The sequence below is a fragment of the Capra hircus genome, chromosome 15, assembly GCF_001704415.2.
Source record: "Capra hircus breed San Clemente chromosome 15, ASM170441v1, whole genome shotgun sequence".
Taxonomy (NCBI): domain Eukaryota; kingdom Metazoa; phylum Chordata; class Mammalia; order Artiodactyla; family Bovidae; genus Capra; species Capra hircus.
In genome coordinates, this window is record NC_030822.1 from 39,275,183 (window position 1) to 39,301,883 (window position 26,701).

Consider the following 26,701-nt stretch of genomic DNA (forward strand, 5'->3'; position numbering starts at 1 on the left):
TTGATAAACATACAAACAGACACACAGAGCCCTGGAAAGTTAGCACAGCTTAGTCGTGGTGGGTGGGAGTGGGGACAGTCATCAAACACAAGACTTGGCTGCTTCAAAAACCTTTAATGTCAAACCTGCTTTGATGGCAAAGCGGGTGATCTAGTCAGAAGTGACAGGAGCATGTGTGAGCTATCCTTTGCCCCAAACTGAGTTCCTGGATCAGTTAAATTCTGAAGCTGGTTACTAGGAACAAAGTCTTTTATTCTGCACTTAGAAGTGAGCCTGTAATAAATCAAGAGGGATCCTGGAAGTCCCTTCCTTATCAGCACTCACCATAGACGACGGGCAGAACACAGAGCCTCTTGTCTGAGACTGGCCGGAAGACCAGTCCAAATGAAATAACCAGGCTGAGAGAACCGGAGCACAGGCTCCTATCCCAAGAGCAAAGCCAGAGAAGGGAGACAGGGAGGCAGGGACACGAGAAAATGGAAGAAGGGCTGGGGTGTCAGTGACCAGAAAGAGTGGAGAGCTACAAGATGTCAGAAAAAGGAGGGTATGGGTCTCCAGGACCTCTGCCATATTCCACTGGCCCCATCCTGTTAGAGCAATGTTACAGCTTTTCTCTTGTCTCTCTCTTTAGTTGGTACCCAGGTTTTTTGGAAGTGAGATTTTTTGATAAATCTGTATATTTCTCCAGATGATAAATATATTTACTGTAGGCTAATTTTTTTAATGGAATCATTATATAGTTTTACAACCTTTTAAAAAATTATATCTTCGATATCTTTTCATTTTGTATGTATAGCTCTATCTCATCATTTGGCAAACTGTGGTTACTTAATATTTAATGGACATTCTGGTGGCTTCCAATTTTTGGTATTATACACCATACCTAGAACACAATTCTCCAGATCTCTATTTGGCTGATTCCCTCACTTTATTCAGACTCCTGCTCAGATGCCACTTCCTCGAAAGGCCTTCCTAGGTCACCCTATTAAAACAGCACCTCCCCCCAACCCTCTGGGGCTTCCCTGGTGACTCAGAGGGTAAAGAATCTACCTGCAATGCTGGAGACCCGGGTTCGGAGCCTGGCAGGCTACAGCCCATGGGGTCGCAAAAGAGTCGGACATAACTTAGCGACTAAACAACAAACATTTTTTTACACATTTTTGCAGACCTGAGGAGAAGGGGACGACAGAGGATGAGATGGCTGGATGGCATCACTGACTCAATGGACGTGAGTCTGAGTGAACTCTGGGAGTTGGTGATGGACAGGGAATCTTGGCGTGCTGCGATTCATGGGGTCGAAAAGAGTCGGACACGACTGAGCGACAACTGAACTGAAGAAAGGTTTAGTAGCATTGCTGAGTCAAAGATGATCAATATTTAAATTGCAGAAGAAACAGTCAAAATGATCTTTTAAAATGGTACCAATGTGTACCCACCTCCACAGTGGACAGGAATGCATTTCACCAAACCCTTTGCAACACAACATAGTATCAATCTTTGTAATTTTTCCTCTTGATTTTAGAATTTAAAATACACATGGGTTTTATGGTATAACAAAAAGGCAGAGGTGCCAAGTGTGACTGTCTTTGACACCCATGACCCTCCACCATGTCCTGCTACCCAAACTCTAGCAGCACGCTGCCCATGTTGGGGTCCTGTGACCCTGTCTTCAGCAAGTCTCCCAATTAGTTCTCACCCTCACGTTACCCATTCCTTGTCGGGGTAGAAAGAGCTATTCCAGAGAGCTTGTTTGAAGGTTCTAGCAAAGGAGTGCAGCTATTCCAATACCCTTTTTGATGAGCTTGAGCTTGCAGCTTGAGGAGGGACACACATGAAGGGCTGATGCAGGAAGGGGACACTGGTCTACCCAGCCAGAACAGCTGAGTCAACCCTGGTGATTAATGGGGTGATAGATGTCACAGCCAGATCACCCTCACATGCGAAAGAGCTAGTCTTGAAGTCAGTAGTGACAGTCTCAGTAATACCGGCTGTATGACTATATGATATAGGCATTTAACCTGGTTGAGTTTCATTTTCTTTCATTTTTTTTCATTTTCTTCATTTGTAAAAACATGAATTAAAATACCTCTCTCGGATCATTCCTATAAAGATTAGATAAATATGGAAAGCATCTGGCTCAGTCCCTGCCATATATAGCCAGCCCTATAGTCTTCCCAGCTCCCTTCAAAGCACCCCAGCTTTCTGTGGCACTTAGGATATTTCTCATACCCTGGCTCGTACAAAGGTAAGGAGCAGTAGGTAGGACATGGATCATGCTTGAACGTGGCACACACCCAATAGAAGATGCCAGGTAGAGTTGATTTCTGCATTCAGGAACTAATTCACTCTCATGGGTATTTTTTTTCCATGTACATATTTATGCCCACCAATCAGCTGATCGTACCTAGTACTACTGGGTACTCTCCACCCAGTTAGCTACTGGATGAGCTCATCTCTCAATCCAGTCTGAGCTGGATTTTTATAGAACTTTAAAACTGACTCACCACTGAGTCATCAAAACATAGCAATACCCAAACACACCCCTGTTGCCACACAAAAGACCAGCAAGGGGTGTCTGCCTCATCTCCTTTCCCTCTCCTACTGAGACAGGGCCTCTTGTTTCACTGGAGAGGTGTCATCACATCTTTTGTGCTGCAGTAATCTGAACAAAGCTGGTTCAGCCAATCACAGTGTGGCCATAGAGACTGGCAGTCCTGTAGTCCTCCAGATCATTTCCTGTATGTGTCACTAACCCAGGAGGAGAGGCAATCAATCAATTACCCGATTGTGTATTTAGCACCGCTATTCTGTTGGTCACTGGCTCATGACTCCTCCTGTTTATAAATAGATTCCTGTGACGTGACATTTTCAGTTACTGAAACTGATTAAGAATTCAGAGAAAAGCAGCTCTTTGCAAGTATTAATGATACTGGAGAAAATGGGACTACTTAGTTCCATTTCGCTAAAAAGGAATTTTAAAATAGCAAATAGGAAGTGTGATGTTTTGGCTGCTTCACAGAGCTATAATTTTAAATGTTGGTTGAGAACTCCTCTCTTATCTAGGAATGATATGTCCAGTGACCAGTATTGACTCCTGGGAAAAGTCTTAAAGTTAGTATTATTGCCACAGGCCTTAGTGAGTGCAGTGGACTATCAAGTCTTTGAAGACTAGAGGGGCTATGTAAAGGCTTAGATAATTGGGAGTAGGCCCTGAAGGCTTCTTTCACTAACAAAACTGGTTATAGCAGAGGTTTTGTGTATGTGTACCCACAATTGTTTTTTCCCTTGGCATGCGGGATTTTAGTCCCCTGGTCAAGGATCGTGCCTCCTGTAGTGGAAGCTTGGAGTCTTAACCACTGGACCACCAGGGAATTCCCCAGATACAACTTTTAAGTACCCTAGCATGGTCTTTCAGTGTTGAAATCCCCAAAGATAAACTGAATGAGAATTTTAGATCCTCAAACTTTTTGTACATAATCTATATAATTGATAAAATTGTATGTAATGGAATTTGCTATTGATCTTACATAAATGTTAGAAGGATAAATGGAAAGAGTATGTTGGTAATCCTTAAAGATTAATTAGACATGAAAATAAAGTATGTTCATTCCATTAAAATACAAGCTTTCAACTGGTCACTCTTTCCTAGCTATACTTTTCAAGTTCTTATCAATACTATCTCTGTTCTGGTTTGATCATCCTCACTGGCTATACACAGGCTTAACTGTTTATTACATTGTGTATTTAGTCGCTCAGTCATGTCTGATTCTTTTCAACCCCATGGACTGTAGCCTGGCAGGTTTCTCTGTCCATGGGGATTCTCCAGGTAAGAATACTTGAGCGGGTTGCCATGCCCAGGTTGCTGCCAGGGTACCTTCCCAACCCAGGGATCGAACCCAGGTCGCCCACGTTGCAGGCAGATTCTTTACCCCCTGAGCCACTAGGGAAGTCCTAAGTTTCACGTTAGGCAAACTTGTTTTGAGGACACCAGGAATCACAGGCTGCATTTACTGATTAAAGCCATTAAAAAGTATGATTATTCTCAAATAACACTGCTGTAATTAAGGACTTCCCTGGCAGTCCAGTAGTTAAGACCTTGCCTTCCAATGCAGGGGGCACAGATTCAGTTCCCAGTTGGGGAGCTAAGATCCCACATGCCTCGTGGCCAAAACATCAAAACATAAAAACAGAAGCAATACTGTAACAAAGCCAATAAAGGGAATAAAAAATGGTCCACATAAAAAAAAAATCTCTAAAAAAATTGCTATAATTAAAAGTACACACAAGATTTATTGAACACTATTTGTAAGGAACAATGCTAGTGTCCCATTTAATCTATTGAACAACTAAGGAGGAAATGGATTTGATTATTCTGAATCAGAGTGAGCTGATGAACACGTGGAGAAATGGTCAAACAATGTCATCCATCAGAGGGTATTAAAGTGAAAGTGAAAGTGAAGTCGCTCAGTCATGTTCCACTCTTTGCTACCCCATGGACCATAGCCTACCAGGCTCCTCTGTCCATGGGATTTTCCAAGCAATAGTAAAGGCAAGTGACAAAGTACAGAAATCTAAACTACCCCTGAGAAGTAAAATGGGAGCAGTGGTAGGGGTTATCACCTTCTAGCCTGAGAACTGGATTCTGGAGCCAAACGGCAGTTGGTAACAGTTAGAGCTGGGTTGAAGTGAGGTGAGGTTTGCTGAGAACCAGCAGAAGAGGATCGGTAAAGACACCAGGAAGATGAAGAAAAATAGTTGAATTTTTCAAGCATATTATTTGGTTTTTAAGTGAAAAACAGATTTGACCAAGATGACTTTAAAAAAAAAAATTAGATATCTATTAGAGTAGGCTTATCTTTAGAAAAAGTTATTTCTCCAGAATAAAAAGCATAAGCTAGAAAGGATTCAGCTGTGGGTAAAAGCAGGCTAGTCTTAAGAAACATTCCTAGAGGCTTTACATCACTGTGAAAAATTAGTTCCTAGTTCTCAAGGACCTTTCATTCAAAAGTTCATGGCTTATGTTTACAAGAATATGCACATATATTTATGTGCTATATAAAAAGTATTTGAGAAGGTGATTTAGGACTCTCAATTATATATTTTCAGGGCAGGAGACTTATTTTGCTGCTAGGACAAGTGAATGGGCCAACAACAGTGAAATGAAAGTCTTTTACTTGGTAAATCATCATTGTAAAGGAGAGAAACAGGTTAAGTTTGTTCTCCCAGAGGCATGATTTTTACTCAGTTATTACAACATTACCACAAAAGCTGCCTAGTAACATTAGTTAAAAACAACACAGGGTAGGGAAAGAGCAGGAAATTTGAATTAGATATGCCCCAGGGCCGGTGGGCGTAACCCCTTCTCTCAGTACAGTGAGTGCTGTGCTCTGAAGAGCATGCAATTTAAAAAATCCGAACAATCGTTTAGAATTTCATTTAGGATATTGCTGCAGTTAAACCCATAACGTTGTGCCACGTTCTCAACTGCAGGAGGCAGGGCCTGGGTTTCTTACTCATTTTGGCACTTTTGTTTTTTAAAGAACACTACATTTTAATTATTCCAGAAACATTAAGCACCTTCTTTGGAGCCAAGGCATATTGCTATTTTCTGCAGCTCTAAAGATAAATAAAACTTGATCTCAGCCCTGGTTGGGAGAGAAGCCAGACAAGTAAACAAAGGGTGTTACATAGTCCTCGCAGGGTGTGGTGAAAAGTCTGGAGCAGGGAACATCTATTTTACAAGGAAGTGGAGAAAGTCAAAGGGTCCTTGCCCTGAGTATCACTTTTAACGATACTTAAAAAAACAAAAACAAATTCCGTCTTTCCCCCAGTCATTCTATACATCTGGTGGGAATTAACCTCTCCTATTCTGTGTGAGGACCTGGGTGTGAACCAAGAAATCTTCCCTTCCCATTGGGAATCCACGCCCTTTTTGTCCCAGCTGATTTTAAGAACATCTCAGTTTAGGGAAGCAGAGAGGTGGCAAGGTTAAGAGTTGATGAACAAAGAATATTAGAAGAGTCTTCACCTCCAGGAAGGGGACTTGGGCAGGAGGTTGCAACGTTAAGTGGGAGACTTCTGTACCATTTGAACTAATAATATTTAGAGATAAAATAATCCAATCAATAAATATGTAAGTAAGGGTCCTATTATCACTCAGAAGATACTGAGCACCTAAGCCATATCATTTACTTTGCCGACAAACGTCCACATAGTCAAAGCTATGGTTTTTCCAGTAGTCATGTATGGATGTGAGAGTTGGACCATGAAGAAAGCTGAGCGCCAAAGAATAGATGCTTTTGAATTATGTCATTGAAGATGACTCTTGAGAGTCCCTTGAGCTGCAAGGAGATCTAACCATCCATCCTAAAGGAAATCAATCATGAATATTCATTGGAAGGACTGATGCTGAAGCTGAAGCTCCACTTTGGCCACCTGACGTGAAGAACTGACTCATTGGAAAAGACCCTCATGCTGGGAAAGACTGAAGACAGGAGGAGAAGAGGACGACAGAGGATGAGATGATCAGATGGCATCACCAACTCGATGGACATGAGTTTGAGCAAGCTCTGGGAGTTGGTGATGGACAGAGAAGCCTGGCGTGCTGTAGTCCACGGGGTCGCAAATAGTTGGACACGACTGAGTGACTGAACTGAAACCATATCAGAATACTACAATAAACAAAAGGAAAGGTCCCTATACTCAAGGACCTCATTTTCTAGAACGGAATAGTAGTTAACAATCAATACACTCTGAGATAGATAAGAGCCTATCAAGGAAATGAAGCAGGATGTTGTGAAAGAGTGAAGGGGGTGGGAGGCAGCATGAGTTTGCCTACATAGAAACAGCAGATATAGAATTCTTTATATAGGAGAAGCTTGGGGCAAAAAATTAGGGGCCAGAGGTGTTTAGGAAGCACACTGCTTTACATACAACTCATGTTACAGATCAACAAAGAGTAGGAGTTTTACAGAGTTATTTTTATTTATACTTCACATGAAATTTAGAAAATATCAACTATCCATATCAAAGAATTTATATTTCTCACTAGGAGAGAAGAGGTGTTGGAGTGCTAAATCACTTCAGGCATGTCCAACTCTTTTCGACCCCATAGACTGTAGCCCACCAGGCTCCTCTGTCCATGGAATTCTCCAGGCAAGAATACTGGAGTGGGTTGCCATTGGGGAGGGTGCTAAAAACCACTCCTTGGCTTTTCAGAGAATGGCACTCCTTGAAACATACAAAATAGTAGAGTTCCTGTCTTCTGAGTTTAAAATTAAATTTGGATTAACACACACACAAAAGAAATATCAGCAAATATTTGGAGAAAATGACTGTTTACTCTTCACTGCATCTTCAGTTATGTAATCTCAGGGAATTTCCCATGTGATAAATACTAAGATGTGTTTCCATTACTAAAAATCCAGCTTAAGTTTTAACTTTTGAAAAGTGTTAGAACAGCATATATGGTCAAGTGTTAATATTCATGAAGTGCCACAAGCCCATGAAAACTGTCCAGTGATATGAATCAAAACAACAAAATTACATCAACAAACATTAAATACCCACTGATGTTCAATTCTCAAAGAGTGTACTGTAATCCACTGCCAGTGAGAACATAATTTTTTTTTCTGGAGGGCAATTGGCAATTTATATGCTTTGACACAGTAATTCCTACTTCTTTGAATGTATCCTAAAGAATAAAAAACAAAACGGAGAAAAAAAACAACACGAGAAGGAAGAAGATTCATTAAGATGTTACAAGTGAAAAAATTGTCAGAAATTTCTGTCTTCGACAATAACGGAGGGATAAATCAGTTTGAAGGGAGTACTAGAGAAATTTTTTCTCAAGTTGCTTTGAAGTTTGCAGCAAGCTAAGCCGATCTGTTTTGCCAACACTTGCCCACGTGCTGGCAAACAAATATAAACACCGTGGCCGCGTGGTGGGCACTTGGTTTTGTGCTTAGGGCCGAGTGTGGAGCTGCTTTATTTACTGTGAACGAGTTGGGGGGGATGGCGGGGGAGCGGGGATGGCAAAGAAGACCCGTCTGGGGGCCCTCCCCTCGCTGCAGACACCCCGGCCCATAACAGCCTCTCTGGAGATCAACAGAGGCTCAGGGACAGCCCTGCAGCCAGGGACCTCGCCTGAGAACTCGAGTCTCTTCCTTCTGACTTTCAGACAGTTCAGTCGCTCAGTCGTGTCCATCTCCTCCGACTTTGTGTCAGCCTAACCCATTTGCGGAGAAGGCAATGGCACCCCACTCCAGTACTCTTGCCTGGAAAATCCCATGGATGGAGGAGCCTGGTAGGCTGCAGTACATGGGGTCGCTAAGAGTCGGACATGACTGAGCAACTTCACTTTCACTTTTCACTTTCATGCACTGGAGAAGGAAATGGCAACCCATTCCAGTGTTCTTGCCTGGAGAACCCCAGGGATGGGGGAGCCTGGTGGGCTGCCGTCTATGGGATCGCACAGAGTCGGACACGACTGAAGCGACTTAGCAGCAGCAGCAGCAACCCATTTGCACTCACTTCGGTCCGGAGGCCGGAATGACCATTCCCGGCTCAGACCTCTTCTCGGGAACTTAACTCCCCTTAGCCACGCCCATGCGCCCCAGGGGCCGGAACCAAAGGGATGCAGGACGTTAAGGTCAGTCTCCTCCGGGAGCAACCAAGGGCCACGGCGGTCTTTTGCTCGCCCCGACCCGCAAGGACTCTGAGGCGCTCTCCAGCCGCCAGTCCAGCTCCACCTCCGAGAAGTCGGAAAGGCGCCGAGGATGCAGTGTCCAGGTTGGCGCTCGGCTCGGCCGAGTTCAGCCCTCAACCATCGCCCCTCCCAGAGGCCCGGCTAGGGTCCCCTGCCCGGCCCAGTCCGGGAAGCGCCAGACCCATCTCCCCTGCAGCCCGTTCGCTCATAGGCCCGCGGCGCCGCGCCCGCCCTGGCCCGGCCCGGCGCCGAGAGGGAGGGGCGGAGCCAGCGAGTTCGCGCCAAAATCGCGTAGCCGATCCCTCCCCAGCGGGCTACGTCGCGCCCTCCATTTTTTTCAAACCCTAAGCTGGGCGGGGATTGGTGGACTGGGCGCTCACGTGGTTAACGGTCGCGGGAAGCCGCGGAACCCGAACCTGCGGTGGACCTGCGGAGACCCCAGACTCGGCGCCCGGGCCGCCCCGCCTCTGCCGGACAGCCCGCGCTGCCGCCTCCACCGCCGGCCGCCGCCCAGAGCGTCCCGGAGCCGCCGTTCGCCGCCGCCGCCGCGCAGGCCCGCCGCAGCCGCGGCCACCCGGCGCGCCCAGTCGCACGTGGCGGACCCGCCCCCTGGGCCGGCCGAGACCTGGACTCCGCGGGCTCTGGTTCTCCGGTCCTCCGCCCCGGCCCCAGGGGCGCGATGAGCTTCCTGAGCCGGCAACAGCCGCCGCCGCCCCGCCGCGCCGCGGCCTCCTGCACCTTGCGGCAGAAGCTGATCTTCTCTCCCTGCAGCGACTGTGAAGAGGAGGAGGAAGAGGAGGAAGAAGGCAGCGGCCACAGCACCGGGGAGGACTCGGCTTTTCAGGAGCCCGACTCGCCGCTGCCGCCCGCGAGGAGCCCCACAGAGCCCGGGCCCGAGGGCCGTCGCTCTCCGGGCACAATCCCCGGCAGCCCGGGGGAGCTAGAGGAGGACATGCTGCTGCGGGGCGCCTGCCCCGGCGCGGACGCGGCGGGCGGCGGGGCCGAGGGCGACTCGTGGGAGGAGGAGGGCTTCGGCTCCTCGTCGCCGGTCAAGTCGCCGGCGGCTCCCTACTTTCTGGGCAGCTCGTTCTCGCCAGTGCGCTGCGGCGGCCCGGGGGATGCGTCGCTGCGCGGCTGCGGGGCGCGCGGGGCCGGCGAGGGCGCCTGCTCGCCGCTGCCGGACTACCCGGGCACCCCGCCCCACAAGACCTTCCGCAAGCTGCGGCTCTTCGACACGCCGCACACCCCCAAGGTGAGAGGACGCGGCCGCCGGGGCGCCCAGAGCCCGCGCCGGCCCAGCCTTTTAAAAAGGCCGCGGCGCCGGGAGCGGAGCGCGGCGTTGCCCGGGTTCGGTTACATAACCGCCCGGCCTCACCCCAGCTTGCTCTCCGGCGCCGTAACAAAAAAGTTGGCAGCCCTTTTTTTGGGCCCTGCCCAGCAGTTGTCCGTTAAGATTATGTAACTGAACAATGGGCCTCGTCTGGAACTTCTTCATCTTTCAAAGGGGCTGATCGGCGCCGTCCAGGTGGCTGACGATTTAACGCCCGCCGAGTCGGGGCGGCCCCGAGCGTGGCAGGCGGGAGTGTGGCACCGATAACGCGGTTTGGAAGGATGCTCCAGTGGTGCTGGCCCGGCCACCTGACACTCCTCAGCGCCGCAGCCATCTGGTGCCTTTTAAATGCAGTGATCAGTCCTGTAATTTGGGCGGCGCACCCAGGAGTTCGGTTTAAAAAAAAATGGCACTTATCGTTTCGTATCAGGTGGCCTTTTGGGGGAAAGTTAGAGATACGGAGGGAGACTGCGCTTCGACTTGGGAAAAAAGGCTGGCCTTCAAGTATTTACAGTCTTAAAAAGGCTTGTAAATAACTCGGGGTAGCGTTTTAAGCCTCTCCGGAAAGAATATTTTATTTGGTAAGCGTTTGTTTACACCCTTGGGTTTGCAGTTCCCAAGTTTGATCAGCCGAAGTGTCTGGATTAGGAACGTCCAACTGTTAAAAACCAGCGTGGATATTGTCGCCTGGACCCTCAGGCTTTCATACTATATTGATAATGTCTCTTAAAAGAAGTAGGTATTCAGCACCTGTGTGTTGAGTGGCAAGTGAGTATGCAGATTACCACTTGTAAAGCTTTAGAAGTAACAGCAGATTTTAAAGCAGACACTTGCCGAAATTCAGACAGTATCGAACTTAAAAGATTAATGTGGAAAATGTACCTTTTAAAGTGATTTTCAGCCCGGTTACTAGTCATAAACCTCAGGAGATGTGTGCTTGTTATGCCTTACTGTTTATTGGTCAACTTGCCCAAGGCAAGTCTGGAAGTGAGGGGAGGAGCTCTGTGGTGGTGGCTTTCAAAGCCCTACTTGGATGGGGGAGGGGAGCTATTATGTGACTCCCAGAATGCTTTCTATTTTTAGATGGATTGAAAGTTTTCTTAACTTTTAGCTCCTAGAGTGAACTTAATTTTAGTTTTCATTCATATTCTTCTTAGGGTTAGAGACCTGTTTTACTTGACTTTTTCAGGAAAGGTGGTTAGTATCCAGCTTCAGCCTCCTAAGTAAACCACTGTCTATTTTGCTTGAAAGATTAACAAGCGTTGGTGTGTTGCTTTGACCTACACATTCAGCCAGGATAAAGACTTGTTGAAAATTAGGTTGAGAAGGCTATCTATAGCACTTGGATCCTAAGCATTTCTTTTCCTCTCCTAGAGTTTGCTCTCCAAAGCTCGAGGAATCGATTCCAGTTCTGTTAAACTCCGAGGTGGCTCTCTATTCATGGATACAGAAAAATCAGGAAAAAGGGAATTTGATGTTCGACAGACACCTCAAGTGAATATTAATCCTTTTACTCCAGATTCTTTGTTACTGCATTCCTCAGGACAGTGTCGTAGAAGAAAGAGAGCATATTGGAATGAGTAAGTTATTTATTTTTCAACAGTTTGGTTCCTCAACCTCCCAAGACTGGTTTGGCATAATTAAAATTTAATTTCAACCAATGATTTGGAAGTTTATGGGCTGAGAATTTTCTCCATTACTAGCAATTTTCAGTAATCAGCTATGGGAAAGTGGCGTGGGAAAGGAAGAAAGAAAAGGTCTAGATAAATTCTAGTAAATCTGCTGGTGTCAAAATGAGGCAAGCAGAGAAAGTTGGTTTAGAAAGGCTTTAATTTTGATCTGTGCTGTGGTGTTGGTATATCTAAACAGGAACAACATTTTCATCACTTGGGCTGTATCTTGTCATTACAAAAGTAAATGCTTTCTTTTCAGTTTTCATTAAATTTTCATTTTGCTATATGTCTTGTCAGATACTTTTGGATATCTAGTTGATGGATCTGTCAAATATATTGATAGAAAAAATAATATTTTTCAGTTCCTGTGGTGAAGACATGGAAGCCAGTGATTATGAGCTTGAAGATGAAACAAGACCTGCTAAAGTCAGTAGCTTTTGATTTCCTTTTTATTTTTTAAAAAGTTTTATTGTTTTTGATATTTGTTTCTACTTAACAAGCTATCATATATACATGTTGAAATTGAAAGCCACTCAGTCATGTCTGACTTTTTGTGACCCCATGGACTATAGCCAGCCCGGCTCTTCTATCCGTGGAATTCTCCAGGAAAGAGTACTGGAGTGGGTTGCCATTTCCTTCTCCAGGGGATCTTCCTTCCCCAGGGATTGAACCCAGGTCTCCTGCATTGCAGGCAGATTCTCTACCAACTGAGCCACAAGGAAAGCCCATATATACATGTTAAATAAGCGTTAAAATATAAAATTTTTGAATTTCATAGTGTTATCACCTTAGTGAAAAAATCACTTTCGTACCTTTATATATATATATATGGATACACTTTTTATTACAGAGAATTACAATTACTGAAAGCAATATGAAGTCTCGATATACAACAGAATTTCATGAGCTAGAGAAGATTGGTTCTGGAGAATTTGGTTCTGTGTTTAAATGTGTGAAGAGGCTGGATGGATGCGTTTATGCCATAAAGCGATCAAAAAAGCCATTGGCTGGCTCTGTTGATGAGTATGTATTAAAGATTTTGTCTTTTGCTCTTTTGTTCATCAGTATAGTGTTAGAAATGTTAAGGTTTTAGGTGGTCAGTCACTGAATTTAATCTCTAATGTTTGAGAAGTTATGATTTAAATCAGATCCATTTCATTTTGTGCCATTAGTTTTCATTGGATTTGGTAGAGTAATATGAGGAGTCTGATCTTGGAGCCTAATTTAAATTTTCTGAATTCACAGTAGAGTAGAATTTCATCTTTTCCTGAATCAAAGATTCCTTCTTTCTAGCATTCTTAAATGGCATGATGTTTGTTTGCTTAGTCGTGTCTGATTCTTTGCAACTCCATGTACCATAGCCCACCAGGCTCCTCTGTGTGGAATTTGCCAGGCAAGAATACTGGAGTGGGTTGCCATTTCCTACTCCAGATTTTTTAATGGAAACTTTTGGGAAAATCTCATACAGAGTTTTAATCCTCTTCTCTCTTAAGCAAGCTGTTCTTCAGCATAATGAATGATAGATCCAGAAGTCAAGAATCTTTTACGAACTTTCAGATAAATTAACTCAGTTTATCTTAAATAAAAATGATTTATGATTCTCTTAATCTCACACTTCTAGGCAGAATGCTTTGAGAGAAGTATATGCTCATGCAGTGCTTGGGCAACATTCTCATGTAGTTCGATACTTCTCTGCATGGGCAGAAGATGATCATATGCTTATACAGAATGAATACTGCAACGGTGAGTAATGGTTCCCCTGTAAATGTGTAAGCTCAGGAAAACGAACACCAAGGAAATAATTTATTTTTTATCTAAAGTCTTGCTCTAATTCTATTTATTTTTTACCTGTTATAAATTCAAAGATCAAAAGCCTGACATGAATTTGAAGTGCAAGTTATTCTTACCTGGAAGATAAGATTGAAAACCTTGTTCTTTCTACCTACACAGTAGAACCATGCGTATTATTTGTATGTCTGTTACTCAAATTAAACTGATTTTCTTTAGAGGATAGCGGCCTTGCCGTGTATATTTTGGTATTGAGTTGGTGATGGACAGGGAGGCCTGGCGTACTGCGATTCATGGGGTTGCAAACAGTTGAACACAACTGAGCGACTGAACTGAACTGAGCACTTAGCATAGTGTGTGGGAGGGATATAATAGTTAATAAGCCAAGCTCCCTGTATGTAGCCTTCCCTTTGCATTTCATTTTATGTGCTGCTGAAACTGATAATGGTTACTTGTAAAATGACAGTGACTCTCCATTGATATAAATTCAGCCATTTTTGAATCTTGCTCCCCTTACCATCTATCCACCCTTCGTTTACCACTCGAATCCACTGAAATGTTTCTGTAAAGAGAGAGTTATTCTCTTTAGTTCCCTAGCTGTGCTTGCCTCCTTTCTTCCTCCCTGCCTCCCCCCAAAAAGCATTTATAGAGGTTTAACTTTGGACCTTTATATGGTTTTGGATTTCAGCAGGTCCTTCAACAGTCATCCTGGGTCCTTCCTTTTTCACTAAATCTTTACCAAAGTCCTGGCCTCACTTCTGATTCTTACAGATCTGTTATTAAACACCTAAAATTTTGTATATGATGGATTTTTATTTCTGTACATCTTCAGTGAATATTAGAGAATTTAGAATTTATTGAACATTTGAGTAGTGAAGGTTATTTTTGTTGATTCTCATTTTTTTCCCTAAGACTAGCCATTTCATAGCTTGTGAATGAAAAAGTGGTATAAGTAGTAGATCAAGATTTCTGTTTTGGAAAACAGATGTAGAAGATCCATTTCTCATACCTGACTTCTCACTGAGTTGTCATTTTATTCTACACCCTTGAAAAAATATAATTGCTCAGTATGCAGCATTGCTGCTGGTTTCACACATTTCTTGAAATGTTTCTATTCATATCATCAAAATATTTATGTAGCTGCCACCTATGGCTTTGTGGGCTATTCTGTTGCTTAACCTCCATTTTTTAGTTACTGCGCTTACTAATAGTATGACTTGATCATAATGCCTTCTTTCCTCCATATTTGCTAGACACCATCTCCTTCTAGTTTCTTTCTACCTCTCACCTTGTTGATGTGACTTGCTGTCAGCCACAGTCCAGAAATCACAAATTTGTAGCAACCTACCAAATACGTGGTTGTGTTATTTGGTTGATTTTGAGATAACTGGCTTGGGCCTGGGATTTGGGTGAGGGGGATGAGCCGTTTTGCTACCCTCTCAGATTACAAAGACCCTGTCCTATAATAAAGTTAGATTATAAAATAATCTTTTGAAATAGTTTATTATTTTGGAGCAGTCTTAAGCACTTTAGGAATATGGATCTTTAAAAAATAAATAGACTTGTGTAAAATAGAACAGCCTCTTTGTATGGTGTTTTTGGTTAGATGAAAGAGAATGAGGCTGTCAAGATATATTTGTGAGCTCTTCTGTTTCCGTTTTCCACCATTTTCTCCACATAAACCCTTGAATGTCCTAATAGGCCTAGCTAGATCCTCTTCTGTAGTTTCACAGGGATGGATTCTGTTATCATTCATTTGTAGTGTTGATTAACTGACAACCTTTATCTTAACTGATTTTTTATTGAAAACAGTTGTTTGCATTTTGAGCCTGTTTTCTTAATTTGGTGATAGACGGAATTTCTACTCTTGATAAGCAGGTGTAGAAAAGTGTTAATTGATAGCGAAGGAGAACCTGAAATATCAGATGAATGATTTGCTCTTCTCACCTTTCTTACCCTTTCAGCAGCAAGATAGAAGAAACTGGCCCAGCTGTAGTAGCTAGACCCATTAAAAAGCAGCCATATTATTTCTGGGTAAACTTAATCTAGGACTTCAAATTCACATATCCCAAAAAGCTTATTGACCTGCTCCCTTCTAGAGCTCTCTTTTTCCCACAGTTCAAGATTTGTACAAATTAAGTTCGGAGAACATACTTAATCCTAAACTATTCAGGTGTGTGATTTACTTATTTTTACCGCACATTTGATGTTTTTGCTGTTTAGACTTGTTCAAATTATAGGACCTCCTTTTCTGAGTAGTATATCATCGACCTAGATTTTATTACCTTGCTTCTGGTTTTATTATTCCCAACTAAGCTTTAAACAGAAGTGGTTTGTTTATTTTTTAAACATAACTCCTCATATCCTCTGAGACAGAGTATATAAACAAAGTTTTTAATAAAACTTGTGAAGTATAAGCTTAAAGTTTTTTAAAGTATAAACAAATTAGCTGATTGGTTTGATTCTATAAAAGCAGGTTTGTTCTATTCATAGTAAGAGTGGTATAAATTAAAACTATACCAAGATACTGGATTTTACTTATAAAATTGTAGACTCTGTTGTTATGTGTGTGGGAAAATAGGTATTCTCGTACATTAAGCATGGAAGTGTGATTTGGTACAGCCGTCTCTAAAGGGGACTCTGTGTGTGTGTAATCGTCCAGATTTGTCTTCCAAATCCCCAGATTTACATAACCTTATGCTAGCAGATTTTAAGTGTTAGCCATTTTGAAATCAGGAACTGAGTGTTGTTTATGTGAGCTTTCAGAGGCAATCAAGTCTTGGCATTGATAGTGTGAAAACCAGCCCAAAGCTGTTTTGTAGGGTAAATAGGAAAGGCACTCTCAGCTATAGGAATTTATCCTATATGTGATAAAATAGTGTGTCATACACACAATGAATGTGTATATTACACTCTATACCATTTGACCCAGCAGTTTGTTTGTAGGAGATAACAAAATATATGTGAATTCCTGAGACTATTAATTTGTAGTATTGAAAAGTGAAAGTGAAGTCGCTCAGTCGTCTCTGACTCTTTGCAACCCCGTGGACTGTAGCCTACCAGGCTCTTCCCTCCATTGGATTCTCCAGGCAAGAGTATTAAAGGCTTGGAAATCATTTTTAAATGTCCATCAATTAGGGGATTGGTTAGTGCATTACCATTCAGTTATGCAGTGGAATTCTGTATACCTAAGAAAGGAGTGTCTTTGTATATTTTATAAAGAATGATCTTCAAGATAATGAAAATGTGTTATTGCTTGTATAAAAAGGAGTTGAAAAGAATTCATAACATTACTCTGGGAAAGAGAACCAGGTAGGTTACTAGAGTATGTATTGATAAGACAGGGACTTTATATTATAGTTTGTACACATGTGAGTGTTTTAGCTATTGAAAGAATAAATACAATTTTGACTTCACAAGCAGGTTGAAGAGAATAGGTCCTGTAAAATGTCGTTTTCTTGGTTGTGTCTAGTCATACAGTAAAGATGAAAGAAAAATGATATTTCAGAAAGAAGAAAATTCTAACTTTTCTTGTGTTTGTTAGGTGGCAGTTTAGCCGATGCCATAAGTGAAAACTACAGAAGTATGAGTTACTTTACAGAAGCAGAGTTGAAGGATCTCCTTTTACAAGTTGGCCGGGGCTTGAGGTATATTCATTCAATGTCTTTAGTTCACATGGATATAAAGCCTAGTAAGTATTACAGATCATCTGACCTATGTTCTTTAGGGTTGTATAAAATAAATGACTTCGTTAAAACAATATGGAAACATAAACATTTCACTATGTTTTTTGTGTTTTTTTTTAACTTTTTATTTTATCCTGGAGTATAGCTGATTAACAGTTTGTAATAGTTTCAGGTGGACGGCAAAGGGATTCAGCCATACAAATACATGTATCCATTCTTGCCCAAACTCCCCTCCCATCTAGGCTGCCACATAACATTGAGCAGAGTTCCCTGTACTGTACAGTAGGACCTTGTTGGTTATCCATTTTAAATACAGCAGTGTACATTTCATTTTAGTTTTAAAAGATTTTTGACCCAGTTAGTAGTACTGTTTCATTTCCCATCACCTCTTCCCTTGTTACCCCAAAAGATCTGAAATAATACTCCCATTTTTACTAAAAGCTGAAAAAAAATGTTCTGTATCTTATGGGAACCACAGTCTTAGAGTGGGACTGATGGGGAGACTAAAAGAACTCATGTTTAAAGCCTGTCTCTTGTAGTAGGCTATATAGATCTGTACTTTTAAATTAATGCTGGTGCGGCTAAGAGGGTTATTGTTATTACTGTTTTGTTCAGAAAACAAAATGGTACATGCATTTTTATTATCTTGTGTTTAATTAAAGGATGCAAGTAAAAAAAAAAACTGCTTATAAAAAAAAACAAAAAAACTGCTTATAAAAAAAAAACAAAAAAAAACTGCTTATAAAAAAAAAACAAAAAACTGCGTATAAAAAAAAAACAAAAAACTGCTTATAAAAAAAAAATTAAAAAAAAAAAAAAAAGGATGCAAGTGAGTCCTACACTAACATTTTAGTGCAAATCCCTCTCGTCAAAAGTAACATCGCAAGGTGCATGCTGTTTTAGAACTTTTTTTTAGAAGACACTGTCTCTACCTTTCCATTTCAGTAATTATCTACTTGCCAAATCATATTAAAATTTTTCCTAGTTGACCAAAGTCCTTAGCAGTTGCTTCATCCAAACTCGTGTCCATTTCAGAACTATGCATTACATCAGGGTAAATCCATTTTCTTTTTTAGGTTTTGCTCTTCCCCTACTTAAATAATAATAATACAGACCTTGTCTTGCTAGATTTCCTTTCTTCTGGGTTCAACTGGTTGCTTCTTTGCATTATTTAGCTAATTCCCTTTTCTATCCTTTAATTTAGAAGTTATAACTAAAAGGTTGATGGATTTAAGTTAAACATTTTAGGCTAGGTGTTTTTAGGCATTGTCAGGTGGATTCTTTACCGTTTGAGCCACCAGGGAAACCCAACTAAAAGGTTGATGGATTTAAGTACACATTTTAGGCTGAGTGTTTTTAAATTGAATTACTGAGGTTCTTTTCTTTTTTTAATCTACGCTAAGTTGTGTCCTACTCTTTGCAACCCCATGGACTGTGTGATTTAAATCATTTTTCACAATTATATGAAGAATTTTTATATGTCAACTTATTAAAACATTTATTTTAAAAAAGGAAAAATTGTTTGAACTGGTTGCAGTTAATGTAGATCATTGAGGTTCCCCCATACTCATAGCTTGTATTAAATGTTATACAAACATAGGGGACCATTACATTACAGGTACAAAAGTTGAAAATATTAAGGCATGTGAAATTTTAAATTTACAAATATCTCCATAAAGTAAGTTGTCTTGTAAGTAAAATTGAAAAGACGCTAGTGAATGAAACATTGATAAAACTACTAAAATAAAGTTTGCTGCTGAAGCTTATATTTATATAAACTTGCCTGAATTAGATGAAGAAAAAGTTTGTGTACAGTAGAAATAGTGAACCACAAAACCTCTTCGGGATGTAGATGCTGTATGGTCAGCCAAACTACCAGCGTGACTTGTTTTCACACCAGCCTTGTAGCATTGGATTAAAATTTGTGCTTCAATAGCATCACAAATTAGTATGTTAATTGCCCTTTGTATTATTTCTAAGTAATTAGAACTGCTGAAGATCAATGTGTAGCTGACAAGAGTCTAATGCAGTGGTTTTCAAGTGTTAAAGGACCAGTGCTAGACCAGAAAATATATTTCTAGAAAATACAGTCCCCTTTCATTCTCACTGGGTTTGGGATAGAACACATAGTCTATATATTTAAGCGCTTTCTGAATGATTCATTATATGACTTGTTTGTGAACTTTGATTCTATTAATTGTTAGTATGGCTTACCTAAATAACTGTTTGACAGGTAATATTTTCATATCTCGAACTTCAATCCCAAATGCTGCCTCTGAAGAAGGAGATGAAGATGACTGGGCATCCAACAAAGTTATGTTTAAAATAGGTAAGAAAGAAAAGTAACCAAATTATTTCCTTAAAATAGAGGCTGTTTTGTTTTAATTCTTAACTGTATTTTTTTCAATACTTCTAGGTGACCTTGGGCATGTAACAAGGATCTCTAGTCCACAAGTTGAAGAGGGTGATAGCCGTTTTCTTGCAAATGAAGTTTTACAGGAGGTAGTTTTTCTTCTTCAAGCCATTTGCTTTGTAACACTTATCAGCTGCTAGAAAACTATAAATGCAGATGTACTGAAATTTTAAGCTAATAACCAGTAGAAAGGTAATACAGAATAGAAAGTGTAAACTATTAGCTTGTTGGGGTATTTAATCTAGCAAAAGTCAATAAAGGCAAAGATTTATCATATTCAACAGTGGTGGGGTTGCAGTGAAAAAGAAGTTTGCACGCATTACTGGTGAAACTTTAAAATGACAATGTCTTTTTGGAGATCAAAGTGTTAACATCTGTCAACATTTTAAAGTCACATTTCCTTTGACCCAGAATTTCCATTTCTAGGAGTCTCTCTTAAAGACATATTCATATACAAATAAGTTGAGAATGATGTTAATATTTAGCAATAAAGGAATGATTAAATTAAGTATGGCATACAGTTAATAATGTGAAAGTGTGTGTTAGTCACTTAGTTGTGTCCATCTCTTTGCGATCCCATAGACTGTAGCCCGCCAGGCTCCTCTGTCATAGAATTCTCCAGGCGAGAATACTGGAGTGGGTTGCCATTTCCTTCTCCAGGGGACAACTTCCTGACCCAGGGATCGAACCCAGGTCTCCTGGATTGCAGGCAGATTCTTTACCATCTGAGCCATCTGGGAAGCCCCATAGTTAATGATACTATTTCAAAAACTGTTATAAAATAGTTCTTGATAAGCGTTTTGAATGGAAATAGAATAACTAGAACAAAGGAATCGTATGACACTATTCTGTTTATGTATGTTTGTGTCGTATATGTATGTGGATATTTCTCACTTGTTGATCTTTGTGGTTTCATATGAATGCCCCTAGAGGTAAAGTTTCTTCTGAGAGTTGAGTGAGGCTGGTGATAAAGAGGAGGCCTTTTAGAAATAACCTGAATACTTCTAGAAATGTATTTACCATCCCACCCCAAAGTGTATTGTTGTCGCTAAGTTGTGTCCTACTCTTTGCAACCCCATGGTCTGTAGCTCGCCAGGCTCCTCTGTCCATGGGATTTCCCAGGCAGGAATACTGCAGTGGGTTACCATTTCCTTCTCTGGGGGATCATCCCAGCCCAGGGGTTAAACCTGTGTCTCCTGCATTGTCAGGTGGATTCTGTACCACTGAGTTACCAGGAAAGCCCCAGAGTGTATATAACTTTGTCATTAAAAAAAATTATAATCTTCCCAAATTTAGCTTGTTCTCTGAATATGTCCTAAATTTAAATGTATCACTGGACATTTTAATTTCGTCTTATTTCTCACCCAAATAATCATTGAGGTGTAATCTTACTTAATTTTGACCATCTTTATATTCCCTTAACTTTGTTTCCTTTAATTTTACAGAACTACACTCACCTACCAAAAGCAGATATTTTTGCCCTTGCCCTCACGGTGGTATGTGCTGCTGGTGCTGAGCCTCTTCCCAGAAATGGAGACCAATGGCATGAAATTAGACAGGGTAGATTACCTCGGATTCCACAAGTGCTTTCCCAAGAATTTACAGAGTTGCTAAAAGTGAGCATGTTATATGTGAAGCACTTTATTGACATAGTTCAATATTTTATTAAATTGCATATCTTTGTGTTAATTTTACTTCTCTTTTTAAGGTTATGATTCATCCAGATCCAGAGAGAAGACCTTCAGCAATGGCACTGGTGAAGCATTCAGTATTGCTGTCTGCTTCGAGGAAGAGTGCAGAACAATTACGGATAGAATTGAATGCTGAAAAGTTCAAAAATTCACTTTTGCAGAAGTAAGTGATGGGGTTTTTGTTTTGTTTTTACTTTCTCATTTTTATTCTCAGATTTTAATTAGAAATGATGTATACTTTACATCAGTGAAGAATAAAGTGGCTTGGCATGTTATATGGTTAAAGTTTGGGGACTTCTGTCTTGATATTTGACCTATAAATTGGCATTGTTTCTAAACTTTGAAATTATGGACTTAAAAGATTTTTAAACCTGCATATATTTGAAAGCAGTGATAATTCTTATGCCCAAATTGTCCCAAAAGCTAAACTGAACAGGTATCAGTTTTTTCTCTCCAAACTTTTGTCATAAATGACATTCTCCTCGAAATGTTCTGTTTACTTTTATGAAAGGATGAAATTAATGTCAGTTAGGTTAGATGATTTTCACATTTGATCTGAATGACCTTTGACATTTTTGGAAAACTGGTTGGAGTGTTTATCTAATTCATTTGCTTTATTCCTACCATTTTTATACTAACCTAATAAAACTGACTTGAAATACTTGAAGGTTCTTTTGCCATTAGTTTGATAGCCAGCATAGTTCATATAAAGAGGAAATAGAATTCTCCTTTTGTCTCTTATGTAAATAGATTTTCACAATATTATCTTTTTTTTCCCCTTAATTGTATCTTGGAGTAATGATGGCACACAAAAATGATAATGTAGTTTGTATTTGGCCTCTTAGGATCCCTTTCTGGGATTAATACAGTAGGTGAAAAGTCTTGTTTCCTATTTTTATGTTGTTAGAGAACTGAAGAAAGCCCAGATGGCAAAAGCTGCAGCTGAGGAAAGAGCACTCTTCACTGATCGGATGGCCACCAGGTCCACCACCCAGAGTAACAGAACATCTCGACTTATTGGAAAGAAAATGAACCGCTCTGTCAGCCTTACCATATACTGAACTACTCATTACCCACCTCCCCCCAAAAAAACTGTGACAAGAGGAAGCTAGGTTGAAATCACTGCTAGAACCCAGTTAGCAATTCCTTTTTCAACTGGTGTCAGTAGCTTTACTGAAATACCTTTCAGGACTTATTTGTGAATCACAGTTGAAAGCTGCGTTTTGACCAGTGCTCTATCAGGCTCTTTTCTAGCTTACCAGTCTGTCTTCTGTAGGGTGTCAGTCACTGTTGGATGTTACACCAGCCTTTCCAGGGTTAACCACTGTGGTGGTGTGCTGCTTATGGTTTGCTGTTGCATTGTAATAAAAGGTATCTTTTCCTGTAGTGACCTGTAAAAAAGGACTCAAGGGCTTTATTACATACTTGTTCTCCCTTTGAAAAGGGAAATGCTAAGAGACTCAGTACTCCTCAGCTTTCAATGTACCTGTGTGTCAATCTTATATTTCTTTTTTTTTTCTAAATTGTGAATTATACTTGTATATCCAACTGGGAGCACTTTGTAGGCATTGCATGAACCATGGAATGATAATTCTGTGGAAGTACTGCCTTGTGAATTTGCTGCTATTTTAGTTTTGTCTTTGCTGTAAAATTGTAGCATTAAACAATCATTGTTGTTAATAGGCTTTCTTTTTAAAACAATTATGTGAAATATATAGCTACTCTTGATGAAAGTAGCTATTTGCCTTTTTTTCCTTTAAACTTTGAAGCTAGTGCATTGGAGAAATGCACCTCCCTCCCCTCCTTTGGAATGCTGTATTAATGTAGTATAATTATTACTGGTTTTGTACTTTTTTCCTAATAATACCCTTCTCTGACTCTTTAAAAAATGTTTTCTCCCTCCACCCAAGTTTTGTACCTGATTGTATTGTTAGTCTGTTTTTAAATGTTTTGCCCGGTTTCTCTTCAGTATTTGTGTATATAAACTAATCTTGGTAATACTGTACATAGCTGTTTGAAATGCCAGAATGATTTCTGACTATCCCAAGCTTTTCACAAAATATATTTTATCTGTGATTAGCCATTTGACTAATAATACTGGCTAACAGATATTGCAAAAAAAAAAAAAAAAAAAGAATTTGTCTTGTTTTTCTATTAATTTTCTTTTAAAACAGGTTTGCACTTGTCTGTTTGACTTGTGTTTTATTAACATTGATTGGCATATTAAAAGTCACTCTGAGCTTACCTTCATTGTGTGAATCTTTGTGGTGCCTGTTTTCTAATATTTTATCTCCATTATCACTACATTTTTTTAATACTACATTTTAAAATGTTGAATATAATGTATTTAAAATACTAAAGACAGAGGACACATTTTTGATAGAGTATGAAACATGATTTAATGATGAGCTTTAGTTCACATTGGGCTTCCCTTGTAGCTCAGTTGTTAAAGACTCCACCTGCAGTGCAGGAAACCCCAGTTCAGTTCCTGGGTCAGGAAGATCCCCTGGAGAAAGGGATAGGCTACCCATTCCAGTATTCTTGGGCTCCCCTCGTGTCAGCTGGTAAAGAATCTGCCTCCAGTGTGGGAGACGGGTTCTATCCTTGGGTTGGGAAGATCCTTTGGAGAAGGGAACGGCTACCCACTCCAGTATTCTGGCCTGGAGAATTCCATGGACTGTATAGTCAATGGGATCACGAAGAGTTGGACACAACTGAGTGACTTTCACTTTCATTTTACTCCACGTGTTACATTTTGAGATTTAAGAAAACTTTACCGGTCAACCTTGAATGTTTTTTGTCATAGATAACATCTTTATATCATTGCATATTATGCATTTGATCTGCTAGAAATGTATAATGTGATTTGAAATAACTAAGTTAATATAATGGATAGGACTTATAACTTTAATTTGAACTGAGTGCCAGAATAGAGTTTTGAAGTGGAGAGGGTTTTAGCTCACTAAACTGGACCAGATTTTAGAATTGATAGTGCAAATTTAAGTGATTAACAGTGCTAATTCTACACATTTTTCTGACAATTAGTAGTGAAGGCCGTTTAAGCAGGTAAAAATAGATGTCAGAAAATCCTTGTGCTTTTTCATCATGGGTACATACATAATTTCTTCATTAGGGTCCATTTATTTCTGCTATTAGCGTTTCTAAAAACCTTGATTAGCTTTTAAGCGCAATTTAGAAGTGTGAGAGGAGTTGATAAGAGACAGGAAAAAGTAGCTATATTAAAGTTGATAGGTGTGGGAGACAGGAAATAAAGTTACATAGGCTGGAGCAGGTAATACGTTTTAGCCACTGAGGACAAAGATAATAAGTGGTGTTTATTAGCATCACTAAGTCATTAAGGTGCATTTTTCTAGTGCACTAGCTTCAAAGAAAAATCAGATGTTTTTCATCAAGATTTACGGTAAATTTTTCTCATTGTTTGAGAGTACTTGATTGAGTAGGAAAAAGGTGATTTTCAAAGAGTTCTTAGGCTATCTGAAAGCTGATAAAAAGAGTTGGACTTATATTCAGTATAAGATACTTAAACGTTAAGTGCCTTTTTTGTGCTAACTGGTAGACCAAAGAAATAAATGGTCTTTGTCCACCAGATACTCAAGATAAAATACAGAAGACTCATGTAAACACAAAATGATAATAAAATTTGTTTAGTGCTGTGTTGGAGGGATGGTTCAAGGGACAACTGCAAGATATGCAGTTGTTGGGAAAATGCTGGTGGCAGATTAGAGAATGGACCATGGCAATTATGTTTGGCTTGATTTCAAAGCCATTGTACTAAATCAGGGTAAGATTAAGGAGGGCCTGAACTAGCGGCCTATGGAAGAAAACAAGGGGATGGGATTTCATTAGGAGCACTGCCTGTTGAACACTTTTTATAATAGAATGAGAATTTGTGAGCATGGGGAAAACTGCAAGTGCTAATATGGAAGCGTTGAAGAAACTTCCCAGAAAAATCATTTAAAATGCAGAGGTCTGTTATTGTTTGAGACAGATATTTAACAATGATAAAGTTACTTTTTTGGAAAGCTAACTTTAGTGAGGAAGAAAATTTTAAAATATTGACTATGCAGTTGGGTAGGAGGAATCATATATTTCAGTTGACTACAAATTGACACCGTTGCCTTATCTTTATCTTGCCAAGAATCCAAGGTAATCCCCTTAAATCAATGCCTTTTGAAGAGCCAGTTCTCAAACTTTGGTTTTTACTCTGTTCCAGAGGGCAAGAAATGGTACTTCATTGATAACAGCTGGGTTTGGATAATGCTTTGACTGTCTCCCAATTCTTAAGCAGCAGCATCCTGCCTGACAGTTTTTCTTCCTCTCTAATTCATATCCACAAAGCATCTCACTGACTGTAGCCAACAGATCAGAGTTGTTGCCTCCTTAAAATATTTATATTTGTGAAATTATTAAAGGTCAATTAAAGCAATTAGCAAAGAGGATGCATCAAAAGGAACTGTGGAAGTATTTTAGATATTGGTTTTTAAAATTTATTATTTGTTTGTTTGTTTTGGACACTGAAAATCTTAATTGAAGCCTTGGAACTAGAAATTTGGAGGAAACTGCCTCAGTGTTTTGAAGGCGTTTGTATAACTAAAAAAATCACTAAAACTGGTCGACATTGCAGAGTGAGCGAATCTAGACACTTGTCCTGCAAACCTGGTTGTATTGTTAGGTGTTTCTCAGAGGCTCAGCAAAGTAGATTTTTATGAGATGCAGGTTTGATTTCTGGGTCAGGAAGATCTGGAGGAGGAAATGGCAACCCCCTCCAGTATTCTTGCCTGGGTAATCCCATGGACAGAGGAGCCTGGTGGGCTACAGTCCATGAGGTTGCAGAGTCAGACATGACTGAGCACGCACGCACTCAAGACATCATTGAAACTCCCCCTCTTCCAACATTCAGCTTTCAGAAACTTTGAGAGGGAGGCCTCCTCTTTTTCTCTTTGTGGCAGATGACCCTAATTTTCAATGTAGTTCAGAAGTCTCCTAGAGTAAGGAAAAATATCTGTGTATTCCCTAGGAAGAGTTACCAGCAAAAGAGTGCATGTTCTATCCAAACTTCATTAAACTAAGAGTCTAAGAAACCTGGACCAGTCCAGCCTATGAAGAAAAATGCCTCAAAGGAACATTTATATCATAGTTCATATTGTTTAGTTTTATACGGTTAATAAATATTTTGAAGAGCACATTCTTTGTTTTGAGTTTTGACATTCTTAAGGTAGGAAATGAGTTTCTAAGTCTGGAATTCCAGTTTAAGCCTACTGATTCATTACACCCATGGGAAATGTAGGCTCAGTGTACAATGACTCCATTTGGACTGATTATCTAGGAGGGAAGTTACCTTTCCACAGACTAGAGTGTGGAGGCTCAGGTAGTTAAGTAACAGGAACTCAGT

At 40.5% G+C, this 26,701-nt stretch overlaps 1 protein-coding gene across 1 annotated transcript; it reads left to right on the top strand.

Annotated features, from left to right (window-relative positions):
* On the top strand, nucleotides 9,135–23,542 carry WEE1 (WEE1 G2 checkpoint kinase). The gene is made up of 11 exons (XM_018059526.1): nucleotides 9,135–9,959; nucleotides 11,412–11,617; nucleotides 12,073–12,136; nucleotides 12,561–12,733; nucleotides 13,332–13,453; nucleotides 17,043–17,189; nucleotides 19,418–19,513; nucleotides 19,601–19,686; nucleotides 21,043–21,213; nucleotides 21,306–21,451; nucleotides 22,196–23,542. The coding sequence occupies exons 1-11, from the start codon at nucleotides 9,387–9,389 to the stop codon at nucleotides 22,347–22,349; spliced, it is 1,938 nt and encodes a 645-aa protein (XP_017915015.1). The 5' UTR covers nucleotides 9,135–9,386; the 3' UTR covers nucleotides 22,350–23,542.